Here is a 21,278-nt window from a genome sequence, read left to right as displayed (position 1 = left end):
CCGGTTGTGTCCGTTGTTCTGGCTGGTCTAATGATGCGATCACGTGGGGCAATCGGATTAGGTATGCGGATAGCTTGCAGACGAACACCAACAGCAATCGGATTCGGAGGTTACTCACTTTGGACCCCCGATTCGAGGGAGTGCGGATACAGTGTGCGGATACAGTGCGTTCGTCTGCACGATAGGGCTATCTGTACTCGGGGTTCACCGGGTCCAGACAAACTAGAGTCCGTCTGCACGGGGTGACAGGCACACAGGCACACATGCACACACACACACATTTCTCGCAGATAGATTACAGGAAAGAGTCAATGGTCTGTCTATTTGAGATAAAGAAGTTTATCAGAAGGAACCGGCGAAGCCAGTGCTATTCTGGTTTACACTGAACCTTGGTAAAGATTCATATCTGTACGCGTCAGTGCTGTCCCTGTTCTAGAGGACTGATCTCTGGGTTTCCCCCAGAGCTCCAATACCTCAAGCCCTTCCCCCGGCAGTGCGTGCAAACAGCTTTAGCCAGAAGGTGGATGTGAAAGCCAAATCACCACAGAGATGGAGAAGCTATCTGTGCCACCCAGAGCATGCTCTTCCAGCAGATAGATTAGGAGGGCTGATCTTCAGCAGGGTAGAAATTCAACTGGGAAACTACAAAAATCGAAAGACCCAATGGTGCATTCAGGGGACGTGGTTCAGAAATGCCATAAAAAGCTGTGTGTCCTGTGGGGAGGGATTCAGGGGCACGGCCTCTGTTGTAAAATGTCACATTGTGTTTTAGAGCCGTTGCCCCACACTGGAGTAAAACATTAGGCCACCACAGTGAAGGCAATGGGCTTTCAAAGGTGCCTCAGCTCCACTGAGAGTGTTGTAAAAATGAGCATGCCTTTCACTTTCTTTTCTTTCATTCCTTTTTTCATTCAGTCTTTCTCTCTAACTCTCTCCCCCTTCTCTCTTCTGTTGTTCTCCGTAACTCTCTCCCCTCTCTTATGTCTTGAAGGAGAAACCAGGGAGGGCAACAAACAATGTGTCGACCCTGACACGCTATCTCTAAAACAAATATCTTGTTATTGGCCGTACAAGGAATGTGTTTGCTCTCACGTCTGGTTCTCAGAGGCGGGGCTGGGTATCAAAGCTTACAGTAATGCCACTCTGTCTTTTACAGAATAAAAAAAAACAATAGGAAGTGCTCTTTCCTTCTCACAAGACCTGTGGTTTTCTCACATTCACTGATGACACTTTAGCTTTGAGGTCAGGAAACGAGCTTTAAATGTCAAAACGAAATCACATTGGAAAAAAGAAGTCCATGAAATAGCATGGTGCTCAAACGCTGTTTTTGAAAGCTGCCATAATTACAGGATGTCTGAATCCACTGGCACATAACCACACCTCACTGTGTACACATGGGCACACACACAAACACACACACACACACACACACACACACACAAAACAATGAATCATCTATCCTTACCTATTTAAATATTTGTGGTGGCCAACACAGCTGCTTCTAAATTTGTGTAGCGCCATCTCAACTGAAACAGACTGATGAAAAGGCAGAACTTAAAATATTGCAAGAAGAAAAATACATGTAAAATAAATAAACATATGATCTTTTTTCATTTTTTTCTTCTTTTTTTTGTAACCGTTTTTAACGTGATGGTACTGAAGTTAAATGCACTTGTGGTTGTCATTAACTGAAAAATAAGTCCCTCTTGTCTGAGGCCTTCTGGTCTCTCTTGAAGGAAATCCCCAGCACGCCAGGTGGTCAGTAGTTCAGAACTCTTCATTCCAGACCTTCCCACCTGTCACATGTGTCTGCAGGACAGGCATTCTCTTGTAAATTATGAAAAGAAAAATTGCTTTTGGCCAGCATTCTTGGAAGTCTCTTGCTCTTTGACCTTGTTTTTTTTCTCCAAGGTATCTCTGACACCCTCACAGCGGACCTCTGTTATCTACATGACGTGAGATTACAGTGTACGAGCTGCCCTTACAAATCTACTTCTGTCTGTCGCTTATCCACATCTCTCTTTCCCTCTCTCATTCACTCTAACTGTCTCACCTTTCACAGACTCTCTCCTTTCTTTTACACCCTTTCAGACATAATAAGTGACTCACTACAAATGTGTGTTGCCTAACATTCTGTTTTGCATGGCTGGCTGGTCGGCTGCCAGCTATTGTCACAACGCCCACTGTGGGAGGACGGCATCTCATTAACAACCCCCACTCCACCCCCCACACCCCCACACCATCCCTCTACAGCCCCACGTAAACCCCCGCTGGAGTCTCTATCAGCCATGCTGATAGCCAATTGAAGTGTCAAACACTCATCATGGGTCAACTTCTTTCACAGTAGGTGTCACAGTAGGTGTCAACCGTATCATCTCTGGGTTATATTCACTATCACACTCTCACACTCTCAAACGCTGACAAGTTCAAAGACTTACAGACACATATAGTAAACACACCAACACACGTAGGCCTACAGTATATAAACCAATGCACATATATGCGCACCACAAATATACAGTAATACACTTACCAATCTACACACACACACATACAGACACACACTGATTAGCCTCTGTTAGCCTTCAGCCCTCCCTCTCCCAGACAGCTGAAGAGATCCGGAGGCCAGGTGCTGCTCCTCATGTCCGTGTGATCGTTTTTCTTCCACTGCTCTCCCTTTTTCCTACTCCCTCCCCTCTCACCCCCTCTAATTTGAGTTGAAAGACACTCTACCAGCCTCTGAAGAGAGCTTGGCTACCGGTTGTTGAAAACGTTTGTTGTGTATAATAATGTGTGTGGTAAAGATTGTAGTAATGCAGTAATTCGTTTTCTGTGAGTCTACCATGTGTGCAAGCAGAGTGGACTTATTTGCATTTGTGAAATTTGTGAAAATGCACTGTGACACACACACACACACACAAGCCCCTCCCAGCCTCGCACCTTGTCTACGCTGACAGCCATACCCCGGGGGTGCGCTTTTGACGTCGGAAAAGAGCACAGTCGAATATGACAGCATGCCATCGACATAGGTCTATTATAGCAATCAGACAGAAAACAAAAACCATAGCCTGCACTAAAGAAAAAATCTAAAATTTGCGACTTTCAGTTACGTTTGTTGCGGTTAGTAGAATGTGTCATCAGAGAAGCAAGGAGTTTTGCGTCGTCACATGAGACAAGGTTGGTTTGGGAAAGGTTGTAAACCATCAGCGAACCGGCAAATGGTAGCAGTTTAATGAAGTTACTTGACGGTGGATATACCTAGGCTACTTATAAAGAGTGTATCTACGTTGTTGGGGTTGTTGAAAAAAGACGCTTAAGGTAAGTAAGCTAGGCTATAAAATATTTATGTCATTATGATTGAGAACAGTTTGCTACACAGCCTGTGGTAGAATAAAGAATATTTGAAATAACTGGTACTAGCCTGTATGAGTTTAAACCAGAACTTGCTCAAAAACGCGACTTACAGAAATAACTTTAGTTTAGAATAAAGAAACAGAACACCCTCAAGTCCAGTGTTACGCGCAGCAGAAACAGGTGTACCGGGGTGGGTTTAGCTTACAAGCATTTGAAGCAACGGCAGTCATATAGGGAAATTCACCGACACACCGACATATAGGGAAATGCATGTAAAAATATGTCTGTTAAATCACATGAAATACATTTTGTTGTTTCACGGCATTTCATTTAGTTTCCATTTTTGGTTTAATACTGCGCTCAAAGCTTATATTTAGCATTTTAACAGCTCAAATCGCAAAGTGAAACTGCTTGTGCTTTGTTTTAGCGCAGATTGTACATTTTAAAAGTAGATTGAGTCTGTCGAGTAGGCGAAATCTAAAATCCCAGGATCCAATATTACATAAAAATCTGTATAAAATCTGTATAGTAGATGAAACCACAAAATAACAAAAAAGATGTATTGGTGCAAAGAAAATAGAATGAAGCATTTTATCATCAGCACACAAGTTGACACACTGCCCGCTGTAAAGCACGGACAAGCTTAAGGCTATTATTACTATGGTTTTACTACTAGTCAACCAAAATGTGCACCCTCTCCTTTGTGCAGATCTTGTTATCTATGCAGTGAATAGAAGCCCCTAAGACTGGCTTGAACCCAGCAACCTTCAGTGGGGCATTTTGGGGGAATGGAATGTGGTTCTCTTTGTGTTTGCTGGTGTGTGTGTATTTGTGTGTGTGTGTGTGTGTGTGTGTGTGTATGAAAAGGTCCCAAAGGAAATTGGAGCTCAGGTGGGGTGTTTCTTTGCACGCACTTTCTCTGCGGCTATGAATAAATGGAAAAGACATCAATATGTTTGCACCCATGCAACATTTGCCTCGGTCAATTGGCACGAACATTTATGGCTATGCTCATATTTGTGGTCAAAACAGGCACTGTGTCACTTCTAGGAGAAATATTCTGAATATAAACTGTAGAGTCTTGACCTTACTTGAAGCTTCAGACTCCTCACCTCTTATAACTCAGTTTAATGTCTTAGTCCTCTGAGCAAACCAATTACCAATTCTTTAGAATTAGATTCTGTAGTATTTGGTTTACACCTGTGGCCTTTAACATATATTCAGCTGGCTGATTGTAACTGGCTGCTAGTTTGGTTTTCCGCTCTGAACCTTATTGCCGCATCAGAGCTGCTACTACAAAAAAGTCTGCAGTAAGCCACCGCTGCAATATATATATATATATATGTATAGTTCTTAGTCAGTTGTGTTTGCTTTGATCAGTGCAAAGCTTTCTGTTTGAGTCATGCCACTGAATCACAAAAGCAGGTCATGGCAGTCACAATAGTCTGCCACTGTCTGAAAGGGATTTGCATTTTTCGTCAGCACTGCATGCTTCTCTTCATGAAATGAAAGACGGACTAGTCAAAGCGCTTTCTGTCACGTGTGTTATGTCTTTCTCTGGGTATGACTCTGGATAATTGACCATGTTTTCAAAACTTGTTTGTTTTTGTCTCATGACTTGGACTCTCTTTGGAAAGAGAGTAGACCTACTGACACATTGCTCAGCAGTTACTTCTTTTATGTGGAAGCACACTGGAATACCCAGACTAGTAAAAGGGGAAGAAAGGGATGCTTCATGTTGAGTTTTTAATTGTTTAAAAAAAAAGACTACATGCTAACGACTAAAGCTTTACTCGCTTGTCTCAGCAGATGTCAGTTTTTGCGTCACCACAGCCTGAATCTTCCGCTGTTCAGAGTCTGATCTTATCTCCATTTGTGTTTCTGGTGCAGACGCAACATCATATCAACATGCATTACAACAGACTTAGCATCAGCAGTAGAGTATGAATGTCAACAAGCTTTTCCACTTTTGACAATGTAGTTAAATTTCCACTTGTTTCAAGTCAACAACTCATTCCTTGGCTTTTAACTCCCTCGTTTATTCAGATCTTGCATTAACACACACTCATGTGCACACACTCTCTCTCTCTCTCTCTCTCTCTCTCTAGCGCTCTCGCTCTCTCTCTCTCTCTCTCCAAGAACCTCTCCCACCTCCCACGGTTAGAGAAGTGAAAAGGGACATTCTTTCCCTGAGCCGCCTGAACAATAAAGAGCGGAGAGGGAAGCAGTGGTGGGTGATGGGCGGAGGGGTGAACGAAGGCAGGGAGAGGTCTGCCCTTCTCAAACAGAACTGAGCGCCCCCTTTGTGCACTTGTTGACTGTGGACAGCCAGTGTGTGTGTGTCGTAGCACAAGAGGCCTGTGGTAGAGTTTGAAGGACACCTCTGTGAAGGGTCTTCCTGTTGAACACTGCAGCTGCACTGCATAGAAACATGCTATTTAACTCAACATGTAGCACCACTGTGTTAGCCCTGCCCTAATGCTGGCTAGTCTCATGTAATCAGAGTCAATCAGTAAGAGTTCTATACCTCTGAGGGTCTCTGCAGTGTTTGGATCCTGTTCCTCAAAGAACCTCAATCTCAGTCTGAGCCTATTTTGGGGTATCCATCTTGAGTTCTACAGCATAGGGACTAGCATTAGCTCACAGTGGTAGTAAACAAAGGCAAGTCATGGACCTGCAGCAACATGCTGGAATGGAACACTACCCTGCCTGCATTAGCCTCAGGGGCAAACAGAGATAAAGACAGAGTGGTAGAGATATAATGGGAGAAAAGTCTTTTTTGGTCTCCGTACAAAATGTGTCCTTTTAATATTATCACCCTATTATTACCCTAAATGAAATCTGTAGCCTCTACATAAAAACATTGTGGAGTATGGGTTGAAGCCAGGAAGAAGGCCAGTAACGGCCAGTAACACATTGCTGGCCACGAAGTCCCATCTAGAAAGGGAACATGTTTCAGGTTCCAATTATAGCCTAGTCAACAGCCTTAGGAACAGTGCCAGAAAGTGAGGGAAAGTGGGTGTGCAAGATTTAGAGAGATAGAGATGGAAACAGCATTAAATGTAAATGATTGTGTTTTTAGTTGGTAATGTTACAAACATTTGAAACCACTGCAATAAGTTGGTCACTAATATTAGAGCATGTTTTCAAACACCACTGTCCACAGCCTGGTCTAATTTAAACTCACATTACTCATCTATCTGTGTTTGACTTTGTACCTTTCTCCCTTGGCCTAAGGCATGTGTACATGCTAGTACACAGTCAGACATCTAGTGAGAGTGGGGGTCTTCGTCTCACTCGTGTGGAAGTGGTTACATTTACCTCATTTACCAAACAGGCATCGTTAGTTACAGTGGTGTACAGGTAGCCATGGTGAAACGACCCATAGTATACTGTGGTTCACATTAACCTAGATTTTTAACTAACCGTAGACAAACTGTGTCACAACTTCCTCTCAAAGTGGTGTGTGTGCAGGAGTGGGCACTGAGGTGGGCACTGAGGTGGACAACTTCTGGCTTATCATGTGGGTAATAAACTGTGCCTTCACTGACGCAATGTAAAATAGGGAGTTTTGTTAATAAATGCATACCTGTTTTTGTATGGAATGTACCTGTAAGGCAGATAATTATGACTAGACCACACATTCCATTTGTTTCATTGCACTGTTATGTGGCGGACTTTAGGAGTGCATGGCTGACGTGGGGTTTACATCATTTGTTACTCTAAAATGACATGAGTGATGTTGGTCAGACTGTTAGGAGAGAATGGCTGTTCTCATGGATAAGGCTTTGTGATAGGGTGCGGAATGTATTTTTAGGGCTTTGTGAATGTGTTCTCAATGATAAAATGCTCTGCTATAGATAGATCTGTTTGGTGAAGGGTGAGTTGGTTACTATTGAGGGTGACCATATGGAGGAAACGTGCAATTCTTTCAGAGTGTGCTTGCTCAGAGATAAGGGATCTCCTGTTTTGGTTTGGGAGAGTTTCTTCTTAAAGTGGAAAGATTTCCATGACAGAGTCTGATGACATTGAAGAGATTTAGATTTTTCATTGTTCTCTTTTTGTCCTCTTGTTCTGTAGGGTAAAGGGTGAAGCTCTGATGAGAGTGTGGGGCCAAGAAACAAGAGGAATGCTGGGAATTATTTGTCTCATTGCTCTAATGGGGCAAGGTAAGCTAACATTACTATTGACCTATGTTCTCTCAGGAATACAGATAAAGATAGGCAGACTTGGGAGTAGCCCACCGATAGACTGTAGTTACGTGTTTTGTGAAAGCCAGTTAAATCTTGATCTCCTTTATCCTTTATAGATCACCTTTGAAATCATTCATGTTATGTTTTTCCGCACAGGCGAAAGTGAGAACGACCAGGACTTTACGATGTGTGGAACATGGCGTCACGGCACAGGCCACAGGACGCTGGAGTTTAACCTGACTCAAGGCTGCGGCGACCTTGACATCAGTGCCGACGAGAACACCCTCTCCATCAGGGGCGCCATTACGGCTAGCAGTCAGTCCGTGAACCACATCCAGCTAAATGCCACCCAGAGGGATCTCAGCCCTTTCTGCGTGTTCTGGGAGCCTCTGGTGGACCAGCTGCGGGTGGAGGTGGATGGGCAGAACCACAGCCTGCTGAAAGCAGCCGGGCTGCAGGAGGTCTGCTGCACGGATCTCTCAAGGGGACATCAGAGCTCCATTCAAATGTATGGCATTGTAAATGGCAGTGTACGAGGCGACGCTCTCACCTACGATACCCGAGGGACATTTGGGTTCTATGGACAAAAGATCAACTGCAGTGAGTGTATAGCCCAGCTCGTTGATAGAGACTGACGTAGTTTCAGATGGATATATATTTCTGCACACTTTATTGTATTTTGAACTATTATTCATTGTCACTGTTACTGTCCTTCTCTGCAGTTGAGGAATTTTGTGGGAAGGCCCATGAAGCAACCAGAAACCTGAATATGTAAGTCACCTGCTATCATAATTTGCATCTGTGCAATATATATGTATGTATATATATATATATATATATATATATATATATAGAGAGAGAGAGAGAGAGAGAGAGAGAGAGAGAGAGAGAGACACACACACCACTACACAAAGACTAAACGATAACAGGTGTAGCAGTTCTAAATTACAGCAATATAAAGAAGATTGAATACAATCTAGAGAAATTCATATGCAAGAGGAATGGAAGATTGGAAGTGGGGGTAAATGTGATGCACTAGGTGTAGGAGCACTTGTAGAGAACCCTCTAGCCTCTTGTAAATTGAGGCCCCTTATGGGTGAAAACGTGTATCTACATGTATTTAGCCAGCCCCCCTCACTTTTTAAACATGTTGTTACGTTGCAGCCTAATTTTCATTTGTTTCATTCATTCGTTTAAATTCAGTTTTTTTCCCTCATCATTCTACACTCAATAGCTTGTAACGACAAAGCGAAGACAGGATTTTATATTTTTTTGCAAATGTAGTATTCAGACCCTTTGCTTTAACACTTGAAATGTATCTCAGGTGACTCCCATTTCTGTTGATCATCTTTGAGATGTTTCTACACCTTGATTGGAGTCCCTGTGGTAAATTCAATTGATTGGACATGAGTTGAAAAGGCACACACCTGTCTTTATAAGGTCTGACAGCAGACGATGCGTATCAGAGCAAAAGCCAAGCCATGAGGTTGAAGGAACTGCCTGCAGAGATCAGAGACAGGATTGTATCGAGGCACGGGTCTGGGGAAGGCTACAAAAAAAACCTTCTGCTGCATTGAAGATTCCCAAGAGCACAGTGGCCTCAATAACTTTATACACCTCTGTACCATAAAGACAAGTGATCGGCCAAAATCTCTCGCGCCTTTTACTCCATTGGCCTCGTCTCTAACCATATAATATTGATGCTGTAGCCACATGTATTTTATTGTATGGGTGTTGTCATCTTTGAAAACCACAGTGTGAAGGGTGGGTGCATTACAGGGTATTTGAGGAACCAAAAATAAATGTTGCACTTCACATTGCGGGCGTTGTCCCCTGAACTGACTCAGCTCTTGTTGATGAGAGGTCGCAGGGTTCAGGATGTTTCAATGTGTTTCGAGTGCACAGCAATAACCCTGTGTGTGTTTCTGTGTGGATGTGTGTTTCTGCAGGATTGAGGAAGCAATGATGAAGTCTGATGTTCTTGGTACTGTAAACTCAGCGTGTTTTCAGGGAGAAGTTTTGGAGATGGATGACAACTTTACAGGGCGCGATATCACACTTCCTGTAAGTGTGCATGCACTTGCATACATACCGGGTCACACCTACATGCACACCTACATGCACACAGCAATAAGCAAACTTGGAATAGCAGTACTGGTTACAATTAGCTGGTAAATATATACAAATTGGGTAATGACAGGAAGCTTAAAGTCACACTTAAAATAAACAATGTATTGCAGAGATAAAAAACAGCAGAGGTTTGTCAGGTAACATTGTGATAGACTCTATGGAATAGAATGTCTTAATAGGTCTGTAGGTCAAACTCATGTTGTAACGAGCATTTGTTGGACAGTGCTGGTCTGTTTAGTTGGACTGCAATGAACTTGGTAATATTTGAAGTCTTACTTGGTTTTCATAGTTCTCTTTGTTTATGGTGATGTGATGGTGATTGTGGTCTCTCTCTCTCTTCTCTCTCTCTGTGTGGGTGGGTGTGTTCATGTTACAGGCATCTCGCTCCAAACTAAGGCCGCTACCTTCAGTGCATATGCCTGCCTGTTTAAAACCTGTTGGAAGAAAGAAAGCCAAAGTTGTGTGCACCTACTTCACGAACAATGCCGTATTCAATGTGAGTTCTTGTTACAACTTCATCATTTTCTAAAGTAGCACACTGGTAAAAACACTTACACACACTCACACACAGACACAGACACACACACACACACACACACACACACACACACACACACACACACACACTGATGTTTACCACAATATGTGTGATCATGTGTTTTTGTTTCTCCTTTGCAGCAGAAAGGATCCTGGAAGAAACAGCCAGACTCTCGGATCCTGGAGGATGTGGTGGGCATCACAGTTGAAAATGAGGTCATCAATGAACTTCCTGAGCCTGTCAGGATTAGCTTTCATCATCCTGCTCTACCAGTAAGTGTCTACAGTGCATACCTCTCTCACCTTGCAGAGGTATCACTTCCTCAAATGCAAAGTACTTTTGCCAGCTGAAAAAATACTTCAGACACATGAATGCGGTGCCAATGGCAATGAATATGTGTGAGGAGACCAAAGAAGATTTTGTGTTATTCTGAAAGCTCACTGATTTGTTTGAGGTCAACTCTTACAGTACACCATCTCTCGTTAACAAAAAGTGCATATACATACAGTGTGTAGAGGTCATATGTAAGTAAATGTTTGACAGTTAGTTGTGTTTTTAATGGTGAAATGTACAGCTAATGTAAACAAATAAACAAGCCTTTTTACTTAGAACCCCCTCCAGTGAAAATCAAGTTTTTAACCTTGTTAACATGTCCTTATGGTGTTTTTAACCTTGTGTTTTAATATGAAACATGACATATCATCAGAGAAATAAATAAGCTCCACAAATACTAAAGGCAAACGTGTAGCACATCCAAGCCATTTTAAGGCCATAAAGGTATTTTTTTCATGAAAAATCTTCTAAATATGTAATTTGGAGGAACTGAGATGGTTTTAAGGTGCTTAATCAATGCCAGGAGTGGTACTTTAAAACAATGGACTCTAAAGGTATCGAAGAAGACCATGTTCTCAATATTGTGTCAGCACTTTTTGCTTTTGTGTTCTTCTTCTGCCTGAAGGGGACAGTGTTGATCTAAAATAATACTGTAAAACTAGGATAAATAAGCAACATTTTAGACTGCACATGAGTACTGATTTATGGTAGCCATGTATGTGCAGACCTTTTGATAGTATGTGAAATAAACTACATTAGGTGGCTATTCTGTACCTTATATCAGATCAAATTCATACCTCTAGGTATAAAATGGCATTGGAAAATAGGCAGCAAAACATCCCCACTGCATAGTGATGTGCTACCCCCTGGGTTATCTTGTCCTGTACTTCAAATGTCTTTTTTTTTTTCTCCAGAAAAATCATTCCAGAACATGCGTTTCCTGGGATACAAGAAAAGGTATGTGCATGTGCACTGGCTTCATAATTTAATAGCTGCACTCTGTTCTGTGCATGCTGTGTAATGAGTTGCTTCATCCTACATTTTCATGTTGAATACACAAATCTATTGACCACATCCAGCATTACTGCATCTTTAATGCCAATCCATTGTTATCTGCTATTGTTTATTGCTGCAGCCCCCAATGAGGTCGCCTGGGAAAGTGATGGTTGCAAAACCGTACTGACCCATGAAGATATGACAGAATGCCACTGTAATCACCTCACCTATTTCTCCATTCTGGTGGTGAGTTCTTTATACACCCCTTCACATTGCACTATAGTTATCCTATGAAGATTACAATTGAAATTTAGTACAGAGATTATCAGATGGATGAATGGTTTTAGAAACAGATTATCACCTTTACATAACTGCTGGCATAGGAGCCAAAATATCAGCACAGTGATTGAGCTGCTCTAAGTGTAACTGGGTTTTTGCCTCTGTGCTCCTGCATTCCACCGCCAGCAAGTGGAACGACGTGAGACACAGTGCCACCTGGAGGCCCTAACCTTCATCACAGCAATAGGATGTGCCGTATCTGCCATCAGCTGTGCCATTCTGTTCTACTCGCTCTGCAAAAAGAGGTAACACACAGCTTCACACACATTCACCAAATCCCAACTCATTCCGGACACTCCTATCCTCTTCTGTGGGAAAGTGTTATTGCCTTCACATTGATTGCAATAGTTACTGATTTATTAGAAGGACCTCATTTTCTCAAATCTTCTGTGTCTCTCTCCTGTCTGGCAGCAAAAAGAACACTAAAGACCAGTCAACACCAATACACTGTGGTCTTGTGGTGACCTTGTTCTTCCTCAGTATGCTCTTCATTCTGACTGGCCTCTTGGCTAACGTTGGGGGTGAGCCTATGTGTCGAGTGGTGGGGGCGCTGTTGCACTACGCCCTGCTCAGCTCCTTCTGTTGGATGGCTGTGGAGATCTTCCACACCTTTTGGATGGTCTACATGGTTTTCAGCTCCCCACCAAACCCAGCCATCTGGTACATCCTGGGATTCGGTTAGTTCCATTCTGTCAATGGGATTCATTTTAATTGAATTTTGTTTAACAAATTAAACTAAGTGCACATGAACCTGTTCAGGTGCTCCTGCCCTCCCAGTTGGAATTTTGAGCTTCCGAGATGACATCTATGGCTTGAGAGTGATTAAGCCCAGTGGTGATGTCGGCAATCCTTACATGATGTAAGTAAACTCACCTTCACCCCATTTAAATTCTTAATATACTGTTATTATCCTATCTATCTAAAGTTTCCTTACTTGTCTCCACTCCTCTCTTTCTCTCTCTCTCTCTCTCTCAGGTGTTGGATGAAAGACTCTAGCAATGCCCTGCTGGCTCACTACATGACCAACGTGGGTTTCCTGATACTCCTGGTCTCGGCTGGGATGGTCATGCTATTTGTGGTCCTTAGAAAGATCCGGAACAGGGAAGAGTGGAGAAAGAGGAAGTTGGCGTTCCTTAGCATGTGGGGCCTTAGCTGTCTTTTTGGGACCACGTGGGCACTGGGCCTGCTGGAGTTTGGGTCTCTTTCCTGCACCTTCACCTTTCTCTTCTGCATTATCAACACTTTACAGGGTAAGGGGAACATTAAATACTCAAGCATAGTCAAGCACGCCAACTGCTGGAACATTAAAAAAAAGGACTCCTTGAAGGCCAACATCCATTGTGTTAGAGTTAAACAATGCTCTGATAAAAGCCAAGCAACTTTGGTTACGGCTGCATATCAGGCGGTAGCCTTCAACAATCTGTTTCCGCATGCCACTGTTGGCACGTTTAGGAAAAGTTAGAGTAAAGCGCACAATGGATGTTTGTACGGCCTTGTACCTAAACCCATGTTTAGTCTAGAAGCATTTAGTTTGAAAGTTGCACGGGTGCTAGAAATATTCATATGGTGGTATGCTAAACATGCTTAACATATTTGCATTTGTTGTACAGGTTTCTTTATAATGTTGCGGTACTATGCCCTGGAGCGGATTCGAAAGAGGAAGGACTCTATTCTAGATGGATCTAGCTCAGGATCCACACGGCAACACATGCTACATCAACAAGAGAGGAACTAAGGGGTCTTTGAGAAGGACGTCTGGGAGGGTGGAGGACAAAAAGTTGTCCATTTCCTCACAACATCCAATGTTATGATTTGCTTTTTAAAAGCAACTTTCCAGTTGCCAATGTTGGTTCAACAAAACATATTTTTATGTAATTTTGTTCATCATTGGATTTGGAAAAAGGCAATATTTAAAGTTCTTGCCAACACCATCTTTTTCTTTCTGAAATTGTGTTACTTGTGTACTTAAGACTCTCAGAAGGACTGTCAAATTCCATTATGTGACATCAGGGATATAGATTTATAGCAAAAACCTATGTATTTGATGCTGTCGCTAAGTCTTTATTCATCAGCATTCAAACTGAAATGATTTAGCTTTTTATTTTCCAGCTGGCTGGACATAAACATGGTATCATGCCAATGTGTAGGGACTGAAAGTTCATGCAGGACCACGGGTATTTTTTAAGCTTGAGAATTTAGGCCATGATAAGCTCATGTAGATTCTTATAGCTTCATTTTTATATTATAAAAGGCATTGTTTAAAAGTAGCACTTTAGCCACCTTTTCTGTTTATTAGACAACATACGAAATAGCCTACACATATTTTTCACACCTGATGCAAACTGGATACATTGGCAGGCATTCAAAACATGCCCCTCTACATGCCTTGGTATAAGAGATTACTTTTAAAAAACAAAAACAGGTTGGAATGTCATGGACATGGGGTTATGTTTTCAGTTGGAAATTGATCAGATGGACTGACAACAGAGGTTACCATTATTGTGTGTATTTGGATATTTTATTTTATTTTATTATTTTATTGGTATTTTATATTATTGCATAGAAAACCGTAACCGCTTGATGACCTTTTACTGTCTCATCAATTATGTGTTGGTACTGCTGTTTCCTGTATGAAATAAGGGCCCAACTCTATAGAAAACTCTATAGAAAAGGACTACTGAATACAGTCATTCACACTGTACACAGAAGCTCAGATTCTCCTTTTTGCACTTTTAAAGCATTTCGTTTTCTTACAGTGTACTGTGACAAATCTTTTTAAAATCCTTTTTCTTATATTTGTATATTTTGTATTGTAAAACTGTATTTTGAGATGTGTGCAGCTCATTGTGTTTATTAAAGATTATCATCCACTTGAGTCATTGCTCATTATATCTTATTTCCTTCTGAAACGTGGAAGAGGAAGTTGCTTTGTCAACTGTTTTTAGAAATGCAGTAATGAAACATCACAAGAAAAGACAATGGCCTGTCAGCCGACTGAAACATGGTTAACATAAACTAGGAGTGCCTTTCATCAGCTAGGTCACAAGACCATTACAGCAATGCAGAGGAATATTACTCATTAGGGGTTTCACAGAGGATCCTGGTGGGGGTGGAGCTTTGTAAAGTAGCAGAGGAAAAGGGAGATTTTCATATTGCCAAAGGATAGAACCAGAGATGTTACGTGCTATACCTGCTTCCTTAGAGGTTCTTGGTTCGCAGAGGTTCTCAGTTCATATAAAATATAATGCTCTTGCTCGTTTGTAAGTTGTCATGTCTTACAGCATTTCGAATACAACTCTGTGTTGTGAGTCCATGCTAAAATAACTTGATATTATAAGCCTGCTGTGTAGTAGGCCTACAGTTGAATTTGTAGAAACTTGTTTCTTAATAACAAAACCTTCTATAATTCCTAAACTTCTATCTGTGGCCTTTTATCTGACTGCACGTTTTTCTTAGTTTTACACAGCAACAAATGTGAAACTAGAAAATGCATTTCCTGAAGGAAATACCAGTGCATGAAATGCAAAAGTTAAGAAAGGAAGAAGAAAAGAAAGAAGAGTGAAAGAAGGAAAGAAGAAAGGAAAGAAGAGTAAAGAAAGGAAAGAAGAAAGGAAAGAAGAGTCGAAGAAGGAAAGAAGAAGGGAAGAAGGAAAGAAGAAAAGAAAGAAGAGTGGAAGAAGTAAAGAAGAAGGAAAGAAGAAAAGAAAGAAGAGTGAAGAAAGAAAAGAAGAGTGGAAGAAGGAAAGAAGAAGGAAAGAGGAAAAAAAAGAAAAGTATAAGAAGGAAAGAAGAAAGGAAAGAAGAGTGGAAGAAGTAAAGAAGAAGGAAAGAAGAAAAGAAAGAAGAGTGAAGAAAGAAAAGAAGAGTGGAAGAAGGAAAGAAGAAAAAAAAGAAAAGTGAAAGAAAGAAAGAAGGAAAGAAGAGTGAAAGAAGGAAAAAAGAGTGGAAGAAGGAAAGAAGAAAAGAAAGAAGAGTGAAAGAAGGAAAGAAGAGTGGAAGAAGATTGGAAGAAGGAAAGAAGAAAAGAAAGAAGAGAGAAAGAAGGAAAGAAGAGTGGAAGAAGGAAAGAAGAAAGGAAAGAAGAGTGGAAGAAGGAAAGAAGAGTGGAAGAAGAGTGAAGAAAGAAAAGAAGAGTAGAAGAAGGAAAGAAGAGTGGAAGAAGGAAAGAAGAGTGAAGAAAGAAAAGAAGAGTAGAAGAAGGAAAGAAGAGTGGAAGAAGGAAAGAAGAAAGGAAAGAAGAGTGAAGAAAGGAAAGAAGAAAAGAAAGAAGAAGGAAAGAAGAGTGAAGAAAGAAAAGAAGAGTAGAAGAAGGAAAGAAGAGTGGAAGAAGGAAAGAAGAAAGGAAAGGAGAGTGGAAGAAGGAAAGAAGAGTGGAAGAACGAAAGAAGAAGAGTGGAAGAAGGAAAGAATAATATTCCTAGTTATACAGTTGAATGGAGAGGGACAGAGAGAAGAGGAGCCTTGGAACCTTGGCGCAGGTGTCAGTGAAGCACAGGTGCAAGCCAGTTTAAAGACCCTATTATGATGTCATAATGGCCCAATGTAAGTCAATGGGAGAAATTGTATTAGTTTTTATTTAATATTTTAAAAAGTATAAAGTTTAGAAAAATGAAAAATACATAGCATAAGTGTCCTTTACAAGACCTATGCAGCAAAGTTTGAACGAAGTTTCTAAGTTAAGCGGTTCAAGCTGAATTAAGCGCAGAAGTCGGTAAAGAGAATAATAAGAAGAAGACTAGAAAATGCATTTCCTGAAGGAAATACCAGTGCATGAAATGCAAAAGTTAAGAAAGGAAGAAGAAAAGAAAGAAGAGTGAAAGAAGGAAAGAAGAAAGGAAAGAAGAGTAAAAGGAAAGAAGAGTGGAAGAAGGAAAGAATAAAGGAAAGAAGAGTGAAGAAAGGAAAGAAGAAAAGAAAGAAGAGTAAAAGAAGAAAAGAAGAAAGCAAAGAAGAGTGAAGAAAGGAAAGAAGAGTGGAAGAAGAAAAGAAGAGTTGAAGAAGGAAGGAAGAGTGGAAGAAGGAAAGAAGAGTGAAGAAAGGAAAGAAGAGTTGAAGAAGGAAGGAAGAGTGGAAGAAGGAAAGAAGAAAAGAAAGAAGAGTGAAGAAAGGAAAGAAGAGTAGAAGAAGGAAAGAAGAGTGGAAGAAGGAAAGAAGAGTGAAGAAAGAAAAGAAGAGTAGAAGAAGGAAAGAAGAGTGGAAGAAGGAAAGAAGAAAGGAAAGGAGAGTGGAAGAAGGAAAGAAGAGTGGAAGAACGAAAGAAGAAGTGTGAGAGAAAGTAGACTGAGAGAGATAAAGAGAAAGATGGAGAGATAAGGAGAAAAAGAAGTAGAGAATGGAAGGTGTCTCTTAATATCCCTAGTTATACAGTTGAATGGAGAGGGACAGAGAGAAGAGGAGCCTTGGAACCTTGGCGCAGGTGTCAGTGAAGCACAGGTGCAAGCCAGTTTAATGACCCTATTATGATGTCATAATGGCCCAATGTAAGTCAATGGGAAAATTTGTATTCGTTTTTCTTTAATATCTTAAAAAGTATAAAGTTTAGAAAAATGAAAAATACATAGCATAAGTGTCCTTAACAAGACCTATGCAGCAAAGTTTGAACGAAGTTTCTACGTTAAGCGGTTCAAGCTGAATTAAGCGCAGAAGTCGGTAAAGAGAATAATAAGAAGTAGAAGAATAAGAAACGAAGGAATAACAATACAGGGCATTTCATGCACTGTAATGAAGAATAAGAAGCCTAGGAATAACAATACAGGGCATTTCATGCACTGTAATTATTGGCTTTATAATACCATTGTTAATTACTGTTCCTTATCAGAGTATAGATTTGTTTTAGCAGGTTGCGATGCAGTAAGTCATTATCGTTACTGCCAAATAAACCCCCTTGTATTCAACCCCCTTTGCGTTCAACCCCCAAACTCTTCACAGGTTTTTCTGCAATAGAAGGAATCACCATCAATACATGATCATGAAATCATGAAACTCTTCTACATTTGGTAGGTTTCACTTTCATCCTTACCCATTTGTCATTCAACTTGGCTAACAGCCGACGGGTACATGGAGCAGTAATTGTCAGTGTCGTCATGTCATCCATATAAGCCGGGTGCTTATATTTACCACCATTGCCATGGTGAAAGCCAACAGTGAAATGGTACATCTAGCCGTGATACCTATCTCCAAATGCTGTGGTGTGGTTACTTGTGTTAAAAGCACAACTGAATATCCCCAAAATAGGCCCTTACCAATGCTGAAATCTTCTCAGGGACCTGAAATGACCCAAATGCCTTCCACAGTAGACTGTGTGGCACCAATCTAAGCATTTGTGAGGTCCAAAGATACCACATGGAGGGCTCTGCCTTCTGCCTCACCATGAGCTTCCATAGACATTTCAAAACAGCAGGCGCAATGCAGCCCTTACACAACACACAACCTCTTGCACCTCTCTCCACCTGAGTGGGCCGTCATCCATTGGTGAACCTATCTCTCCGATTGGAGGAATGTCTGTCGGTAACATGAGATCCACATGCCTCTGATTGTCCGTATGTAGCTGTTGAAGATATTTCTCTAGGTCCTTTCTTTCAACTCTCAAATTTACCATTTTCTCTTGATTGAGTACTCAAGACTTCACAAACTTAAATGGATCCTTGTAGAATGCAATCCAATCGTGTTCTTTCTTCTTTCCTCTTCGTCTGAGGAGCTCCGCCCTCCTTAACATAGTCAGTCTAGTCTTTCCAAAATTCCTTTGAAATCAACATTGATGCAATTCCATTCCTTGACTTCAAAGGGCCCTGGCTGGATCCTCGTTCTGTGTGTTGAGAATTTCAGAAAAGGTTTTATTGCCTTTTTTGGCCAAAAGGAAAAGAAAACTGTGTTATAACACAATATCCTTCCAAAGTGTACTCTTTCCATTAATCTCAGGTTAGCTTTGCCAGCTGTTATGTGTCAAATAAAATGAGAACTCCTAGGGCATCACTATCTAGAATTAACTGTTGTAAACCCATTATAGATACATTTTTTGAATAATATTTAAATATTAAATGATATCAGGGTCAGACAATCTGCTTATTGTTCTATTATACTTCAACATGGACAGAGGCTATGAAGATAGCTGCTGGGAATGTGGCTTACAAGTGAATGTACACACACACACAGAGACACACACACACACACACACACACACACACACACACACACACACACACACACACACACATACATGTATATATATATAAAATCAAACTGAAGTAGAAATAAACTGCCTAAACTCATGAGTCATCCTCAAAATGTAACTTTCATTTTCCGTGGATGCCCTCTGCTCTCACTGATCCTCACTTCCCTACTTAACTCTAAATCTGCAATCAGGGGGCTGTGCCTGAGACAGAAGGGGAAACAAAACTAATGCCTGTAGTGCACTGTACTGCCTGTCATAACCTGGGGTGGAAACAAACAGACACTTTGAGGAACTATCCAGTGTTCCAGTGTTTCACAGTCACTGCAGTTTGCTCTACACTCAATATGCAAATGAGTTAGTAAGTAAGTAGAACAAGAGCCATGAAGAAGTCAGAACAAGAACCATGTGGTACTGTGCTTCACGTCCACACAAGGGTAATCATCGGCCAGAGACTTCCCAAGGACGCCTTGAGGAGGCACAACCGTAGTCAGGAAGTGCCAGTCTGGCCCTGGAACACACTGGTTCACCCTCCTACAGCCCCATAGTCTAAATGGTCCTACAGTTAACTGTTGCTACATGTGACAGGGTCTGCGTTCACTTAAGCCTATGTGAGCCACATTCCCAACAGCACACCTCAGTTCTATAGATAGAGGAGACTAGAGACAGTTATAATAAGGGGATAGTTGTAATGGTAGTTCCTTAGGTGGTGTCTCATTCTGTGATGAAACACACAGACAAACAGATGTGATGACATCACCAAACTACGTTCAAAGTGTCATCAATGTTTTCCATCCCTGTCAGAAGTTGATTGATAGAAGCTTGTGTCTGAAGTAAGTTTGTAACTTTTAACCTTTTTGCAAGATTTTGACTATTGATTTGCTTTGATAGGAACATAGGCAAACACGTCATTATAATCATTGATTTCTGATCTAGGCAGTGGTAGAATTTGCAGGTGCCTTAATTGTGTTATATTTTAATTATCTTTTCATATATGAGGAGAAGTCGGTTGGGGACACTTAACACACATTACAATTGGTTGCAACCAGCAAGAGTATAGCTAGCAAGTGAAACAGGCCAGTGAGTTTGCACAAATGTGACACCCTTGGTTTGAAAGCTACGATCACACTGGTATTTTGGAAACGCAAAAACCCCTTTTACACCACTGTTTTGGTTGGGATAGCCTAAAATGCCTACAACACTGCACCGAACGGAACATCATGTCAGCACTCTATGATTTCGAAAGTAATTCGGGAGGATTTAGTTTGTAGATTTATGATATACTTGCAGGCAGGTCCAAAACTTCCTGCAGAAGGTGCAGATAAACTTTGGACTCAACAGGGAATGTGAGCATCTCACATCTGCGGTAAGTATAGGTACAACCAATATAACATGCATAGAATATCAATGGTGTCTTATTCTTCTCTTGAATGGTGCACCCTGTCTGTGCAGCTTGTTTTGGGCTGTGGTCTTCACTGCATACCTGCTGGGCTTCTTTCAGAAGTCCAGGTCTGAGAAAAACAAACATAAACAAAGAAAAATGGAAAACACAGACACACAGAGCTAACTCTTGTGAAAGCAAGGGACAAAGGCACATCTGAAAGAACTGGCAAATGACTAATGTTTGAACCACATGAAAATAATTGAATGTGTGAAAGATTCTACAACCACATTCATTTAATTAATAATCCAACAGCAGACTGGATCTTTGGTCACACTTTATATTAAAATACCTCTATTACAGTGTAAGTAATTGAGTAATCAACAGGATACTACATCAAAACAGGACATGATGCAATCACGTGAATTTGTGTTTGTAAACTTTAATGCAGTCAACCTTACTGACAGGCCTACTGAATTAAATGTAAAACCTGTATGACCTGAAAAGGGCATAGCCATTTTAGAAGAATTGCACAATAGTGTAAGTACAGACCATGCTACAAAATGTACAGTATTATATCATATAATTGACTATGGTATAAAAGTCACTCCAATATAAAATTATTTCCAGGAGATAACACCTACTTCTTGTTTCAGCAAGGTCTGTTATCGCAATCCCTTTGCTGTCACAAACAGTGAACAAATCGGCTGAATTCAGCTACCCCTGGATTGTTTGCCACCTTTTGCACCCATCCACCATCTGAGATGCTCACATGAACAGAAGCTGCAGAGAGAAAAATCTTCAGGACCAAAGTAACAAAAATGTTAAATTAAGACACAAACAGTA

General features: G+C 41.1%; 1 protein-coding gene across 1 annotated transcript; it reads left to right on the top strand.

The window, feature by feature from the left end:
* Nucleotides 1-2,952: 2,952 nt before the first annotated feature.
* Nucleotides 2,953-14,758, top strand: LOC105906482 (adhesion G-protein coupled receptor G5-like). Its single transcript, XM_031569429.2, has 14 exons — nt 2,953-3,318; nt 7,435-7,523; nt 7,704-8,147; nt 8,270-8,318; nt 9,497-9,611; nt 10,054-10,173; nt 10,356-10,487; nt 11,463-11,505; nt 11,684-11,790; nt 12,010-12,128; nt 12,295-12,560; nt 12,643-12,742; nt 12,859-13,133; nt 13,494-14,758. The coding sequence occupies exons 2-14, from the start codon at nt 7,454-7,456 to the stop codon at nt 13,616-13,618; spliced, it is 1,965 nt and encodes a 654-aa protein (XP_031425289.1). The 5' UTR covers nt 2,953-3,318; nt 7,435-7,453; the 3' UTR covers nt 13,619-14,758.
* The last annotated feature ends 6,520 nt before the right edge of the window (nt 14,759-21,278 follow it).

This window comes from Clupea harengus, chromosome 6, assembly GCF_900700415.2.
Source record: "Clupea harengus chromosome 6, Ch_v2.0.2, whole genome shotgun sequence".
In the NCBI taxonomy this organism is placed as follows: domain Eukaryota; kingdom Metazoa; phylum Chordata; class Actinopteri; order Clupeiformes; family Clupeidae; genus Clupea; species Clupea harengus.
Note: the sequence above shows the minus strand (reverse complement) of the source record. Positions and strands in the feature narration are given on the sequence as shown.